General features: G+C 42.1%; 1 protein-coding gene across 1 annotated transcript in view; it reads right to left on the bottom strand.

Moving 5' to 3' along the window:
* Positions 1-2651, bottom strand: part of MYO10 (myosin X) — a 162753-nt gene extending 160102 nt beyond the window's left edge. Inside the window, exon 1 of the mRNA XM_084510863.1 lies at positions 2484-2651. Coding sequence (XP_084366989.1) covers positions 2484-2504 — 21 coding nt within the window. The 5' untranslated portion in view covers positions 2505-2651. The remainder of the gene's footprint in view (positions 1-2483) is intronic.
* Between the last annotated feature and the right edge of the window lie 14187 nt (positions 2652-16838).

Genomic DNA, 16838 nt, shown 5'->3' on the forward strand with positions numbered 1-16838 from the left:
AAGATATGACTATGTAAATATACAAATGAGGTTAAGACTCCAACATTGGTCTTTCACACACCAGAAGTTAGCACAGATCAATCAGCAGCCTGAGATGTTTCTCAATAGTCTCCAAAACCACTTCTCCTCTGTATTTAAAGTATAACTTTATAATTACTTTAATATCTTCCAGCAAAATTATTTTTATATCTTCCATCAATTAAAGCATTTTGGGATGTATGTTCCAGGGCTGATTCTTCTAGCCTAATTATTTACTAAAAGCATTCTTTCAGTTTATTTTGTTTTCAGGTGACAGAGTTAAAAAAACTGTGATAGTAATGTAAATCAAGGCTCCTCTGCAGACAGATATAACAACTTGTCACCCTGTAAGAATAAAAGACAGATAAGAAATAGTAGAGGGAGGAAACAGGACAGCAAGATTCAAAAGTCAAAAAGCTGCTAAGTTGTGTATGACTGGTGTCAGCTGAGCGGCACGAGCTTGGAAGTATCCCACAACTCAGTTAACGCAGCAAGTACCAACAAGAACACTTTCTCTGCAATGCACCCATACATACAGTTTAACCAGGTCTTACACAACTGTCTAACTTCGTTCCAGTGAAAGCCATAATATACAGCGAGCAGGTTACAATCAGCATCTGGCTATGAAAAAACATGGAGGAAAAAAGAGGCGTGTGGGTATTTTCCTGAAATGCCTTTTAGTTGTTTTTCTGCAAGAGCTAGACTTGAAGACACCCCTGCCTCCAATGCACTGAACAGGGGCACCTTGGTAACCTTGAGCAACATCCCCCATAAAGTGTCAGGTTAATTCTCTTTAAGCTAGCATACGCCCTTCTCGCTTAGCAGCTTTTCTCCCAAAATGTAACACTATCAGCAGACATATGTCACTGTCAAGCAAGAGCAGGGCAGATCAGGCCTGATACCTGTCCCTTTCATCCAGTTTCCTCTTCCTTGCATGCACCAGAACCTATTTTAACAAGGACAATAATTCGCTCAGATAAGTCAGTAAATATTTTCATAAAGAGCAGCTGCAGGATGTCTGCCTCACGCAAATTAAATTAGCCAGCTCGTGTCTCGACCCAGCACCTTCAACACCAGTTTTTCTGTGGTAGCTGGGTCAGGCCCACTGCATTTCTGCTATTGTGTATGTTATGTTCTCCATACGCAATTTCCATACGCTCCAGTGCGAGGAGAGGAAAATGTTTATACTTATAGGTGGGGCTCTGGATGCAGATTAAAGTCAAGGTGCTATATTTACTGATCTTTTAAAGTAATATCAACATGTTGAAAGGGAGCAAGAGTTCTTAAGAAAGATCAAAGTTTGCATGCAGCAACCACACATTACCATAAATATATGCTGAAATACTAACACAGACGGGCAAAATTTACTTGCTTTTTGCCTGGAGCAAGTAATTTTGGCTAATAGGGGAGTCAAAACCATTAACTCTCTTCTTCATCTTTATGTAGGGCATGCTACCATACTTTGTGTCAGGGCGAATGACTCCTCGGATTAATTTTGCAAGGCTCGGCTAATACTACCACATTGCTCATGGCTTGCAAGCTTTTGAAAGACGAGGGCTACGTCTTATACATGGAAAAAAAAATCCATTATTGCTTAACTCAGGCTTCTTGAAAGTTAATCCTGCATTTCTTCCTTTTTATTGCACTTGGCAGAACTTTTGTTGTCTGACAAATGAAAAGGTAACAGGCAGCAAGGTGTACGAGCTCCTTTTATTTGACTAATTACTATTCCAGTAAACATAGCACTTTTATTTATTTTTATTTTTCTTGTGGGACCATAAACAGCACAGAGAGCACGAGGCAGCTGTTTCACAAGGGCAGGGGACAGTTTTGCAGCTTAATCGCCGTCCCGGCAAACAGATGCCCGGCCTGCACTTAACATTTGGACACTACAACTACTTCAGCAAGGGGTGTGACTAAAATAATCGTAAAGGAGCAATCACTGGAAGTCACAATCGAGTCGCAAGCTACGCGCATGCAGAAGTAGCCGCAGTAGTGGCGAACACCTTTTATTCGCGAGGCTGTGCTGGCGCTGGGCAGGTTGTAACGACTCGTTAAAACAGCGCCGTGCAAAATTCAGCTGCTTTAGCGCAGAAGAGGACCCGAGTTTCCACTTTCGGCGTTTGCCGCGAGCAAGCAGCAAAGCGTCTTTGGTGTGCTCCCCTCGCCGGGCACAACGAAGCCGCCGGGACCCACGAGGCAAGCTGCAAGCTCCATCTCCCTCCAGGTCCTCCTTCCCCGGCGTTTTCCGCCGGCACAGCTCTCCTGTCCCCGGCACCCCTTCCCGCGGAGCCCGAAAGGACGGCCCGCCGTGCCCCCACGGAGCCCCCTGCCCACCCCGCGGCACAGCCGGGACCCCACCGCCACCACCCCGGGGCCGTGAGCGGGTCCCACAAAGCGACCCCACAGCAGGAGAGGAGGAGGAAGAGGAGGAGGGGAGGAAGAGCCCAGCGCCCCGCGCTCACCTCCGCCAAGAAGTTGTCCATGGCGGCCCCTCGGCCCGCCCGCGGGTGCGCAGCGCCGAGCCCCAGCCGCGCACCATGTGCCCCGGCCCAGCTCGGCCCGGCTCAGCACCACCGAGCCGCCTCTGCCTCTGCCCCAGCCTCAGCCTCAGCCCCGGCCGCCGCGCCGCTCCATCGCGCCCCGGCCCGGCGGCAGCCCTCAGCCTTTGTCCGCCCGCCCCCTCCGCAGCGGAGGAGGAGGAGGAGGAGGAGGAGGAGGAGGAAGCAGGCTCCCGCCGCCCGCTCCTGCCCCGCTCCCGGCCCGGCTGCGCTGGGGCAGAGGCGGAGCTGGCACCGGCCGCGCCCCCGTCCCCATCCCCATCCCCACCGCGAGGTGCTGGCTCCTGAGGGGTGCCCCCCGCCGCCCCCCTAAAACAGGGGGCCGTGCAGAAAGCCGTCGTCGTCGAGCAGAAGTGGCCGGCACCGCTGGGTCGCCGTTGCGGAGCGTCTACCTGCGGGCTGGGCTACCCTCGGGCAGGGCGCTCCCCGCGGAGCTGGGCTCCGAGAGCTTTGTGCAGATGCACGATGCATGCGTGGAAGCGTTTATTTGTGTTTACGGGAAGAGCTGTGCGGAACGGCAAGTTCCAGCCGCGAAGAAAGTCAAGGCAGAGCTGCCTTTTGTTCTCGGGCGGGTCCTAGCACTGCTTTGGGAGCCGGAGCGTGTAAGCTGCGGCACAGGAGACCGGCTCTGGACACCAGAAGTAATCACGAGCCTGAGACTCATCTTTGTAAAGTTTTAAAGACGCCCCGCAGCCCCCCAGGGGGGACACGCTAACTGCAAGTCCCCCTCATCTCCACAGCCAGGTAATACAGCACATGCCTTCCTACAGCTGCTCCAGACTCAAGGCTTGCAGAGGACTGCACATGAATTCACTGTCTACACAATACCAACTCTGTGAAGTTAGCCTAAGTAGTTGCTCTGCTGTAGATAATATAGTGTAAATCCCTATGTGGAAGCTCTGCAACTCTATTCCAAACTACTGCACTCCCAATGTTACTCCAGGGGAACAGTTTTTTTCCATGATTGCTACACCAGAAAGCTTCCCCACTCAGACAAGTCCTAATTTGGGGAAGGCTGAGTCAGATCAGGAGTATTTATTTTGTCAAGTTACTTTGACTTCTCATTGAGTACTTTGTTTGACACCACGTTATTGGAATGTAACGCGCATGTCTGACTACTGTGTTGCACGTACTAAGGTCTATAAAGAAAAACAACACAGAAATTCCAGAGGATTTTAAATCTATCATCCAATAAGAGCAGCCTGTGTTTTTTTAAACCAGTATTGCAGTAAATTACAAGAAGCCATTACCAATAGAATAGGACCACATTTTTGCAGCCTAAAAATATATCACAGAAAGAATGAGTATCCTCTTGTGGCGTGAATGTATTACAAAATACTGTAGAACTCTTAAGATTTTTCTTAGAACAAATGCAAAGAGGATTGAACAGGAAGGATCTTGGAAGAGGGATTTGGGGAGCGGAAGGGAAGGGGACAAGCAGTTTATGCTGTCGCTCCACCAAGCTACTTCCTTTCTTATTCTTTGTATCCGTCCTGCTCACAGTTTGTAAGCACTAGTATCTGTGTTTCATAGGAAAGCAAGGGGTTTTGAAACACAGCATTTCTTTTTCTAGTGCTGAAAATGACCCCAAACTGGTTTCTTACTGATTTTATACAATTGTTTTGGAATTTGGAAAACCCCACAGATACGCTGTAGAAAACTCCATACATCTATGAACATCTGGGGGTTTGGCCGTTCTGCGCTGCTCCAGTTTTCATTTAATCGGCAGAAATTCCTTCACTGATTGTGTGCCTAAGGTAAATTACTTCCTTTTGAAGCTGCTCACATGCATGGGGGCTCAGTTTTCAGCCAGCGAGGACCAGGAAGGGATGGAGGGCTCAGCTCTACGCCCTGATGAGACACCTCCTTGCTGGCCATGAAGGTCTCTCCACGCTGGTGGTCAGTCGTGGAGTGGCTGCTCACCAGGCCCTAACCACCAGTGTCCCCTTGTCTCCGTGCAGTACAATTTCATCATTTGCTGGGCCAGCTTTACTCTCAGCCAGTCTACCAGCCTGTTGCAGTACTCCTCACTTAAATTCACTGCCCTACATGGATCAGCTTGCATCTTCGCTCAGCTTTTCTGACTATTTTTCTCTCTACTAATAGTTGCTGAAATCCCCATATTTGATCAAAATGTCCTACTGAAGACAGACATCTCCTTCTCTCATAGCTCTCATGCAATCCTAGCAGCTACAATTTTTGTAAGACCCTAAACTTCTAGAAGAGATTTCAACCACTCCTATCTCTATCAACTAGTGGAAATCTCCCATAACATGCAGCTCTCTTGGTTTCTGCTCTGGGGGCAAAACCAAAGTATTGACTGCAGCTCAGTTACCTATAAATCATAGGCTTCACCTGAGCCATGTTTCTTCACAGGGAATTTCCACAAACCAAATTTGTAGGACTTTTTAAAAAAAGATTTATTGTACCTGCATTTATTATAAAGTTCATAGACATAATTACATCCCAGCAAGCCCTTAACTCATTCACTACTTCAAGCATGCTTGCTCAAATTCCAGACATCCATTTCCCCCTGTTCTCGTCTATGCTAGCTGCCACAGCATTTTGAGGACTGGTGGCTCCCTGGGTCTGGGCATGAGGAGCATGGGGTGTCCCCTGGGGCTGCTATAGGGCCTGGGATGGTGGCATCCTCGGGGCCATGACAGTAACTCTATATGCAACCAGATAAGTTGTTCTGTTGCAAGCCCAGCATCTTTATCGTGTCTTACAGTCCATGATGACCATTTCTGTGCGTTTGACAAGTCCCGCTCCCTGTTCCATAAGCACTTGTTGAGTTGCCCCAACCATAACACAAAGTCAACTTCATACCAAAAAGCTTTTTAATCCCTTATAACTTTTTTTTTTTTTTTTCTTTTTTTTTTTACAGTTGCCCTTTTTCCACAGTGGTATCATTGAAGTGAGCAGATTTCAGTTTTTTCATGCCTGACAGGCTTATTGCACAAAAGCTTTCCCTCTGAATCACACTCTTGAGGAGCTTGCCTTTCCCTATGGGCTAGGCTGGAAGTAGGTTATTTACCTCACCCTGCAGCACTGCCACCCTTCTGTGGGACATGCAGATTGTTTTCAGTCAAAGAATTAAATGATCTGGTTAATTCAGTCTTGTTAATTAAAACAAGCCTAAATTAAAGTTTTCTTCTCACCAGAGAGAGGCAGTGCATTTCTTTGCTCCCAGTTCAAGGCCTCATTTCATCCAGTACTATCTCCAAAATGTGCTCTCAGATTTTTCCCCATAGGGTCTTTGTTTGTGGCATACTCAGAGTGGCTTTGCATCTGATCTGTATTTCTGGTACGAATTCCTGTTTCTTTAAACTTATCCAAAAAAGGACTTTAATTACTATTTACATGTATTCTCTGGGGCTGCAATTGCCCTCCTGAGCTGCAGTTGGGTTTCAGCTAACTCACTTATGGTGTACAATATGTTTGGCATTGACATTATCCAACAAAATCTCAGAGTTCAAGGGCAAGGCATTATTGGAGAAGCCAATACTTCTGTAGTGGCTGACAATGTACATGCAGGCAGCTAGCACAGAGCACAGTTTGCTACCCCACAGCTCTCAAAGGATACAGTGAAATAAAAAATTGCTCCAGCCAAAATTGTCATGATCTGTGCAGAGCAAAAAAAAAAAGAAACAAATCCCATGCATTCTTATTCATTAGAACTCCTTCACAAATGTGTTCGTAGGTTTTAAATCCAGTCCCAGGCACCAGTCCTGGTTTTCAAAATAGCTTCTCTTCAAATGAATGCCCAACAACTGGACCAGAGAGCCTTCATCTTTTTCTGAATCCTGTTTGTAGTAAGCCAACTCTCTCCTCACACTGTTCTGGGAGCTAAGGATCTGCCTCACAGTTGTGAACTCCATTAGATGCCAGCTACTTTAGCATTAGGTCCTGTTATGTGGAACTACATCTTGCCAGGATGAGCCTAGCCCTTGAGTGTGACAAGCAATAGATCAAATTAATTATTCATGCTCACATATGAACTTTAGTTATTAACCTCTAGGAGTAAGAGCTGGTGGATTTTTGTAACAGCTTCATTTATAGCTACTGTAACAGTAAGAAATTTCAACATTTTCTTTTTGTGTAAACAAGCTTCCAACAGGAATGAAGAAAAAAAGCTGGGAGACATTTTCCTGGCTTCTTCAACCTCTCTCCCTCTTTTGGATCATAACAGCCTCTTCCATCACTTTGACATTTTTACACCCTAATTCCCCTAGCTGTAGTTTTAGTGTGAGTACTTTGGGGGAGTTCTGGATGAGAAAAAAAAATAGGAACTGTAGAAATGTCCCACAACAATCACAGGCACCATGGATGCAATAACTTCTGTGCTGCTGGGCTGACCACATATCCAAAACTACAGGCTCATTCACTGTTTGGGATACACAAATCCAAAACTGTTTTCATGGAGCTGGATTTCCATATGACAACACATATTACAAACCCCTGACAGCTTGGGGTCTAGCAAGGGGCATTAAGTGCACGTAATCCTCACAATGATTTTTTTTCTCTCTCTCTCTCTCCCTCCCTCTTTCTTTGTTTCTCCCTCCCTTCCTTTTTACACTTTTTTTTTTTTTTTTTTTTTAATACAATTTATGACCATCTCTACCTGGGAGATTCTGAGTTTTACTTTCCATATAATGGAGTGGCTTCTGTTGCAAGACTTTAACATACAACTTCACAGAATCCAACCTTTGTTTTTTCCAGTGACATCGAGCCATGTCTCGGTTTAACAGGTGATAACACACATAGCAAGGTAGACAGCTTTCTAGCTCCTCATATTTTCACCTGTTTCCTGAATTCTACTCAGCCCCCAGGTGTTGCCTTTTCAGAGCCTTCCTCTCACCTGCTTTTGATACTTAGCCTGCCACTTTGCTCAGTCCTTCACCTGATGATGAGATGACCTGATTCCTTCTGGGCCCATCAGGTAATATTACCACTCTGATTGGCTGGCTATTCCCTGCATTCAGCTTCTGTCCCCCCTGGGTGTCTTAGCCTCTTGGACTCTTCATCTCATTTAAGATCACAGATGCATTTCCTCCTTACCAGCATCTCTTAACTCTTCTCTTATAATCTTTCTTGTAGTCTATTCATTTTAACACAACTCTGTGTATTGGTTTGGAAAACACTTTTTACAGAAGATACCAGCAGAGAAAGCTGTATTGTACAAGTGCATTGGTTTATCCTATAGAAACATCTGATGGGAGAAAAACAGGAGTGACAGAAAAAAGCTATCAAAAAGGTTAGAATCATCTAAGGGATAAAGAGAGTGGGAAAGCATAAGGATAAAGAATAAAAAGAAATTGAAGTTTTTCTTATCTCCTTCTGAATCAGCTTGTGAATATATTTCTTCCTTACTTTCTCCCAGAAAGCCTCTTTAAAGCTGTGTGTTTAAAGGCAACTTATAATTCAAACCCCTCAGTCACAGCTTATGCACAAGTTCATTTATCAAGTAGTTAGACCCGCATGAAATATTGCCACCCCTCTCTGAAGGTTGCCATCATCAGAGCAGAGCCCAGCAATGGGACATACGAGGGCACCTTCTGCTGTTTCAGTGCCACGCAATCCAGGTTGCTTCAAAACACTTCCTACAGCAATTTAAACTAGGTCATCCTCATTTCTACTGAGGCAAACAAGGAACACCCACACTTTCCTTGTCGCTGGCTGTGCAATGAAAGGAAAAATCTTCAGTAAAAAGGCAGCAAACCACAGCAAGGGCCAATCATCTCTTGTACCACGGCAACTGTTCAGTCAGCAAATACAAATCACAGGCTTCCTTTGCACTTGTGTTGTCAGGCTAATTTAAACAACGTCCATGCTGTATCCCCAACATTTATCACTCCCTCAGCTGTAATACATGCAAAGGGTAAGCCTACCTTAGCACTGTAGCTCTGCATCAGGTCTCTCCCATTTCTCATGCTTTGGTTCGCACTGGGGAGCAGTCCCAGAGCATGCAAGTAAGCTAAAAACTAAGCTCCAGAAACACTCTCACCAACTAAAGGGTGTTCAGGACATAGAGCTGGATTAGAGCTAGTCTGAAATGCAGCCTCCTGGAATGCATTTAAGATGGACAATGGGTCCTCAGCATGATGTTTCACTCTGTGGATACGCTGCTATTCCTCGGCGCCATTTGCTTGTGTAGCGTGGCTGTTGTGCCACCATGGGTCACTGCAGCAAATGGGATAGGGAAACTGATCCGAGCATTTTATTTTGGCTTGGGTTTTTGACTTTGTTTTCTTAGAAGAGTCTTGAGAGAAAAAAAAAAAAAAAAAAAAAAAAAAAAAAAAAAAAAGTTTGATTCTGACCAATTCCCTGAGCAGATTTAGATAAATACCTCACAAACAAAATTTGTTGCAACAGAGGGGCGTATAAAGACAAGAGAGCTCTGCATTGTTGTTAGCATTTATTCCCCATACCAGATCACACCTTCAAAGAGCCAGGAGGAACAGCCTTCACAGTCCCTTGTGCTTCAGGGAAAGTTTATGCCTTTCAAATATTCAGATATTATCAACCTGCAGGATGATTAATACTGTCCATCAGCATTCTTCTGTTAGAAGTTTCTTTCCATGCATCTGCCATAATAAGTAAAATACTTCCCCTTGACCCTACATTCCTTCCTGCATTTGAAATCGAGAAATCACATCACAGCACAGTAGAAAACAATATAAATTTTAAAGCAGACAGAATTTCCCACAAACCCTGAGAATGCTTAAATGTCAATCACACTGTCTTACTAAGACACACAGAATGCTGCAAATCTACACATCCTAGAGGAGGATGCTCTCATGAAGTGTGTTAAAAACTGCATTTAATAATGCAAAAATGAAATTTCATCATTGTATCATTTCATAAACACCTTTGTAACTTAATAAACCTTACTTTTTTCTGGTCAAAACTTTTTTTTTTTTTTTTTTTTTTTTTTTTTTTTTTTTTTTTAATAATTACACTAATGTGATACTTTCTATTTTGATAGTTTAAAGTTTTGCCCAAATACATTAATTTTGCTCTAGTATCTTACTCATGAACAATTTTAGGAAGAGTTAGGTCTTGGTGGAATTATAACTTTATAGGTTTGCTTATTTACTGGACACATTCAAGTGAATAAACCTGCAATTCCTTTAGTACAAACAAAAGCAAAATTCCTGGCCTACATCAGCTTGCTGTCCCAGAATAGAATCAAAGGCTGTTGAGGTAGTTTGTGTCCCTACTTAGAAATAGGAAAGCCTTTGTTTTGTGTACACAGATACTATACACTTCAACTTGAGATGTTAGAGGAAGCTAGGGAAGCAAGCACAATGCTGGTTACGTTCTTGGCATGCAGTCTGTCTGTAGCAGTATTTGATGTTTGTGTTTACTTGCAACATATGACAATCAATAGACTGAAAAGACGTTATAGTGATGTTTAGTTCCAGGCTCTTTAAAGCACACATGACAGCATATCTTCTGTTCCCCTTGATCCTTATCTCAATTGCTCTACTGTATACCATTCCCCTAACACCCATAAAACTGTAGCAATGCTCATTCTTTTCTTACTCAATGCATTACAGGATTTGCACAGGATGCAGCAGTAATCTGTAAATAGAAAATAAAGCACAGAACAATTCCATAAACGCTATTGTTAACATTTGAGTAACAAACAGGGTTGCAAGATCAGTATTTTTCAAAAATCATAGAGTTACCAATTACCTTTGGAAAAGACCTCCAAAATCATCTGGCCCAACCATTCCCCTGCCACCAATATCACCCACTAAACCCTGGGATAGTATTGAGCCTCTTCCAACACGCTTTCAGAAGGGAATTTGAGAAATAACTTGCATTTGTAACTCTGCAAATTCTTTCTCAAAGCAGTTGACACCTGTGGTGACACACAGCCAGAACTACCAGAACCTCATGGTTTTACTGCCCAGTTGCTGGAAATAGGTGGAATTCTAGTTACAGTGGAATTTAGTGACTAATGACCTCATTTTCTCTTTTCTTTTTCTAACCACTTCAGATTTCCACAAGTGGAAAGTTTCTTTGTGTTTGTGGGCAGAAGTTTGAATAAAACAACATGGTATATGTGGGTTTTGTGCTCCATTTATTATATCAGTAATTTTTCCTTTAGAAAACTCCTGAATCTTTACAAGAGGTTTTTACTCAAAACCTTCCCAGAGTCTTCTAGAAACTGTAACACAGCTTATTACTTCTATATTCAGCACAAATTCTACTTTAAGTCTAAAGACTCCAAAAACAAATGGAAACCTTTTCCCTGGAGAAAGCAAAGGCTGACATACTCATGTGAAAATCCCAGCAGAATCAAGCGAGATGGAGGGAAATCATCTAAAGCAAAATCTGTCAGAATAACACACTGAGGGTGAGCAGGATGATGGTGTTGTTCCCAGACAGAGTCACCAGAGTTACATAGTTACCACGAGCTACCCTTGGCAGACAGGGGCAGCCCGTCTCTGAAGTCTGATCTAGTCTAAATTATGAGGTCAAAGTTGGCTAACACAGCAGAAATCTTCAATTTCATTTCTGACTGACAGGAAACCTGGAGGATTTTTTTTGTCTGCACCAAAAATAAAAATGCATGGTTAAATTTAGAGCAGCCTTTGCTGATAACAGAGAAAAATAAACTTTACAAGTTGAAAATGGGTAGAGAGTTCAGCTTTGAAGGCTAAGTTAGTGAATCAACGTTTGTCTAGATTTAGCTAGAAATGATGGGAGAAAGTTTCCTCTTATTTTCAGAAAAATAGGTGAATCCCTTCTCGGTAGAAAGCTAGCATAAAAACAAAAATCAAAAGACTAAGCTGACCAATGGTAAGAACAAAATGTGTGCTAAATTAGGGTTGTGTGTTTTGTCTTTCCTGTTATTAATAGCATCCTCAGAGGATACTGACTCACTTGATGACTGAAGTACTTGTGGTTTTGGACCTGTTTTAAGCCAATAATCCTGGAACCAGGGAAGTTCTCTTTTCTTTACAAAAAGAAGCTTCCAGGCCAAGTTGCCATTTGTTACAACACCAAGAAGCGTGGACAGCAAAGCTCTCAAGCTGGAAGTCTGTAAAGCAGACCAAGATAACATCTCATGAAGTTATCCAGCCACCAGTGAGATTTTCTGACAGGGAACAACCAGGGGCTCAGCTGCCCTTAAATACTCTCCTATTCACACCCAGTCAGGCCAAGGACTGGCTTTGCAAGTCATCGCTTCACCCTGCTAGGGTAAGAGGGGATGTGCCAGCCATGGATGCAGACAAACCTCATCTAAACATGAAAGAGGTGCAGAGCCAAGGAACCACTCTGGGAAATTTCTTTACAATGAACTAGCCTGCTCTCAGATCCTTTCTCTGACGTAAATTCCTGTTATTTCTCTTGCACTACTTTTACACACCTGCCATTATTTTGTTTTGTTCCCGGGAAGAGAGATATTAAAGGGTTGAACATCTCGTGCTCAGTGCTGTGTTTATACTTGAGCTTTTTAGCTGGATTAGAAATTCAACTTTTCCTACTACTCATGTGGGTGGCAGAATTACTGTTCTGAAAGCACCTGCCCTTAGGGAACAGAGATAAATAATTCAAACTACTGAAAGTCACCTTCTCCTTCCACTGTGCTTGATGTTTTCTGGGACCTTCTAGCAGCCCAAATGATCCTAACATTTCCACTTTGTGACACTGGCACTGCTGCAATGGGACAGCATTTGTAAGGCCTCTTCTGCCTTCATGCTGCACTAAATACCTGGCACATGGGAACAATAAGGATTCTCCTCGTCAGAGTACTTCAGTCAGAACTGTCATTTTGTGTTTTCCCAGTACTTGGCCTCACCTTTGCGAGGTAGTGATCCAGCTTTAAAGTCAAAATCAGTCCTACATAAGAAGTATATATTTTTAGTTTTACACATGGCCATGTAGCGACATTTAATCATCCTTTAATAGTCTAAGTGATTTTAAAAGGACACATGTTGAAGTAACTATAAAAAAAAATAAAGTTGCCATATTTAAGTGTAATATGTTAATAGTTTGCAAATAGTTGAGCAGATTAGTTATGCATGCAGTAAAAAAAAAAAAAAAAAAAAAAAAAAAGCCCTCAAGATGCTCACAAGCTAGGAACCTGGGCAAGCACTCTTAGGGTTTTCTTATTCCTCCCATATTTGCCTCTAACTGTTTGTTATTGTTGCTAATAGTTACCCTTGATTTCCAAACCACTGCCATGTAAGTGCACTTCTGGAACCAGCTGAAGCTCTTGTTAAATCAGGAAGTCCTGTGCACATGCAACAATGGACAATCAGAGCAGGGGTTTACAGGCACACACTTCACATTACACTTCTGGTTTGGCATGATCTTTCAGGTGCATCAAGTGAGCTTGTGCTTAAATATTTACTGAATTTGGATTGGGTGACAGTAACCTTGCCTAAGATGTCCCTTAAAATACCTAACTACTGCTTAGTAATAAATCCCAGAAATCTGAAGTGATCTACATGTATGAGCAATCTAAAATGCTAATTTTCAAATCCTTTGTGTTATAAGCATGTAAAGTAGAAAACACTCTATGAAATACACCTAATGCTATTCTTATCTAATTGGAAATTGCTCCTGCAATCTAATTGGAAATGTGCAAAGATTTACAGCTATGTAAATGAGGGACAAATTAAGTTCAAATAGCTAGACTGCATGCTGAACAGCCATGAATTGGGAAAGTATGTCCAATTTCAGCAAAGAAACTGCTGCTAAAGTCTCAGTCTGCAACTGCTTGTTAGTACACGGCTTCATGGATATGGTAAATCTTTCCATTTCTGCTCAAACCATACCCTTTTTCTGCATGGCAGCTTGGAGCTTCTTCCCCTGAAGAGGAAGGTTTTGAGCTGGACTCTGGGATCCTGCGGGTATTCTGGGATTCTTCTGCTCCTATTCTAGCTCTGTGAGCTTCTCCCTAACCTGTGCAATGTAACAGTGCAGATCCACTGCAAAGTGCAGTGCTATGCTGACACAGCAAGGGATTGGATTAGTCTGTAAGAGCATAAATTCAATGTAAGTCTTCCCAGTTTGTACAAATTGAGAGGGTTTTGTAATTAATAAGGTCTCTACTGCTTTAAAACTCTCATCAGAATGGGTTTCTTTTTGGTGTTGAGGGAATGGGAGATTTTGTTTTCAGAGTGACCTTAAATTACCCAGACCATACAATGGATGGCATGACCAGGACACTTGCACTGACCACTTCTTCCTCTGTAGTCCTCCCCCACAATCTTTTGTCCAAACTACATCAGATCCATTCATGAGGTTTCCTTCTTCCAGTCTTACACTATTCCTAAAAAATTCACAAAGGCAGAATTGATATCCCAAAAAATAATGCCAGCAGGAAACAGAATGGAGACTGAAGCATTCTCATCTTGAGAAACAGGCCAACAAAGGGATTATTGTCTTCATTTTGTAAAAGTTTATTGTCAAATTGCTTTGACCTCAACATTAGACTTATCTATATGTTGCTCTGTAGCAAAATTTGAAATGCTGACAGAACAGCATCAGTGCTCACAATACAGAAATTTCATGAGACCTTTTGCAGTTGGACTTTATGCTCACCATGATAAAACAGCAGTCAAAAAGGGCACATTATGTCTAATTACCCCAACTTAAACTTGGATGTCATGCAATGGAGAAACAAAAATTCGCAAACTTTTTCTTAACTCAACTGCTGGCAGTACTCAGCTTCTCAGATCTTTCAAAATAATGCATTTATGATGCATTTTCACTTAACAAGGTGCAATCCAGCTCCCATATATAATCTGTTTTTTCCTTGGAAATCTGCCACAAAGGGTCAGCACTGAATATTCCTGATAGTAGCACATACGTACACATGTAGCTTGTGAAGCAGCTGGTATTTCTTAAGAGAGCTGTGTTTTGTCAGGAACACCACAGTCTACAGTGAAGGTAATCAGAATGAGCTGTGCAGCCATGAATAGGTGACCCAAGTAGCGACAGTCAAACACCATTAAATTTTTACTATATGGTAAGTACAGACCAGACTTTATATAAAATCAGCAGATGGTCCCTGTTTCTACTAAACTAGGGTGAAATGAAGAAAATGCTGCCAATACAGAAATTCTGAAGCAGCCCTTAAGCATTTGCATCACAAAACTGGTGCCACCATACTTAGCACTAATGACTCAAGAGTCCAAGTTATTCTGAAGGCAAAATATGCTTTAAAAGATCTCTCATAATCAATGGCTTTAGGTACTTTAGTTATCCAGTGAGGGAAAACGTGCACTTCAGAGCTACTTCCTGGGCTGAAACGTATGCAACAAAAATGGAGAGCAACACAGACCTAGTTTACTTTCATTTACATCTTTTCTATGGTAAGTCTGTTCAGCTGAAGAAATCATAAAAATAATGGACAGAGTCAAACAAGATTCAATTTATTAAAGATAAAATCTGAGATTAGAAGAAATACCACTGCATAGAAAAGCTACAAGATGAACTTCATATAAAACTGTGTGGTAGTTAATAATCTTGCAGAATATCTAATGCCAGAGTCCTGGGGGACAGGGCAGAATGAACATAGTTCTTTACACAGGACAGCATGACAGATAAGCTATCAGATTTTCATTACAGAGCAGAGCTTTTTTCATTTGTACTGGATTTATTATAGTAGTTATTAAGGTCAATAAAGCAGACCATTGACTCCAGGGAAGATGACAAGGGATGCAGCAAACAAGCTGTTATTGATTTGGCTCAGGGACAACAAAATACTCACTGACCCATTCCAAGAACAGTTATTTACTGCTTTTACTTATTGCTAGATGACATCTAGGATGACAGATATCCTTTATGTTTGTTAAATATAAATATTCTACTTTGCTGGAATGAATACTTATTCAATACGCTTCATAATCTCATGATACAGAGATGAGATGCAACAATTTGTGCAATGAGATGCACAGATATAGACCTGCAAGAAAATTAAGTATCTTGATTAGCACAGGATGTTCTCTTAATAAATAACAGTCAAAGGAATATACTGGACATGTATGTTTACATGTTTTCATTTTCCCCATATATTATGAAAAGTAATGGATGTCAGTTTCTTGTTGAATTATAAACAAAGTCTTTATTTTTAATTTTGAACAGTGCTGTTATAGTTTATGGTATCACTGAAAGCTTTTGACAGATTTATGTTATGCATGAAATACAACCAGCTGTGAATTATAGGGTTGTAGTTCTATCAAAAGATTCAGGTAATGCCATAAGCCACAGGAATCTGATTAATGAAAATCCCAAAGGAATTACAGATCTGAAACTTCTGCCTTATTTGCATTTTTACTTACAGGCTATATGTGATGAAATACATGTATTAATACATTTACACCTCCTTGCCCAGATTCCCCTCTCTCAACTCATCCTGCCTCATCATTCCCTCCTTTTCATGTTTTTTTTCACATCCCCTCATACTGGCAATTTTGCTTTGAGTGGCAACTATAATCTATAAACTATAAGTGCTGTTGAGCAGCACTTTTAAGGTTTATGAGTCCTAATCTTTGTCTATTCTATTTTGAAGTGTCCCTTGCAGAAAAGTCAGTAAAAGCAAACATGGGACACGTCATGATACACACAAGTTTACAGGCTAGTGAGCTGGCTTAACCCGTCAGCGAAAGAGGCTGTGCTAACCTCCTGGGTGAAGAAATAGTATATCTCAGGTATGGGATGGTATATGTCCTGTCCTGCCACTTATTTTTATATAAATGCAGATTCCTAGGAGGCAATGACAGTCTCTCCCACTTTGGTTACTGCACCCTGGGATAGAAGATTCCTGCCTTCTACAAAGGATAAAACAAGCCAGGTCATTCACAAATTTATAAATTTTTTGATGATCCATTTTGCATTTTCCTGCCCAATTTGAACTGCATGGCAAGGTACAAGAGGGATTATTTCTTCTCAGCATGTATCTATCAAGTAAGTCTTGCAGGTTATATGCATGCTGACAGTTGCATTATCATACAGCCCACCCATGAGTCTGTAAATTGCATTTTATGACTACAGTCACGTGGTTTCTTCCATTTCCCATATAGAAAGAAAATATATTTCATATACTTTCCTTTCTGTAAAGTCTGGGAAACTCGCAGCCAAGTGGAAGGACCACTGCTGGTTACGTGTCACCAGCCAGTCCTCTGGCAGCTGCAGCCCAGTGCCAGCAAGTTGTCAGTGCTCCAGGACTCCTACTGCTAGCCTGCAATACAGTCTCAAAACACAAATTGCCCTGCATGTCTTGTCAGTATG

Source organism: Aythya ferina (genome assembly GCF_964211825.1).
Source record: "Aythya ferina genome assembly, chromosome: 2".
Classification (NCBI taxonomy): domain Eukaryota; kingdom Metazoa; phylum Chordata; class Aves; order Anseriformes; family Anatidae; genus Aythya; species Aythya ferina.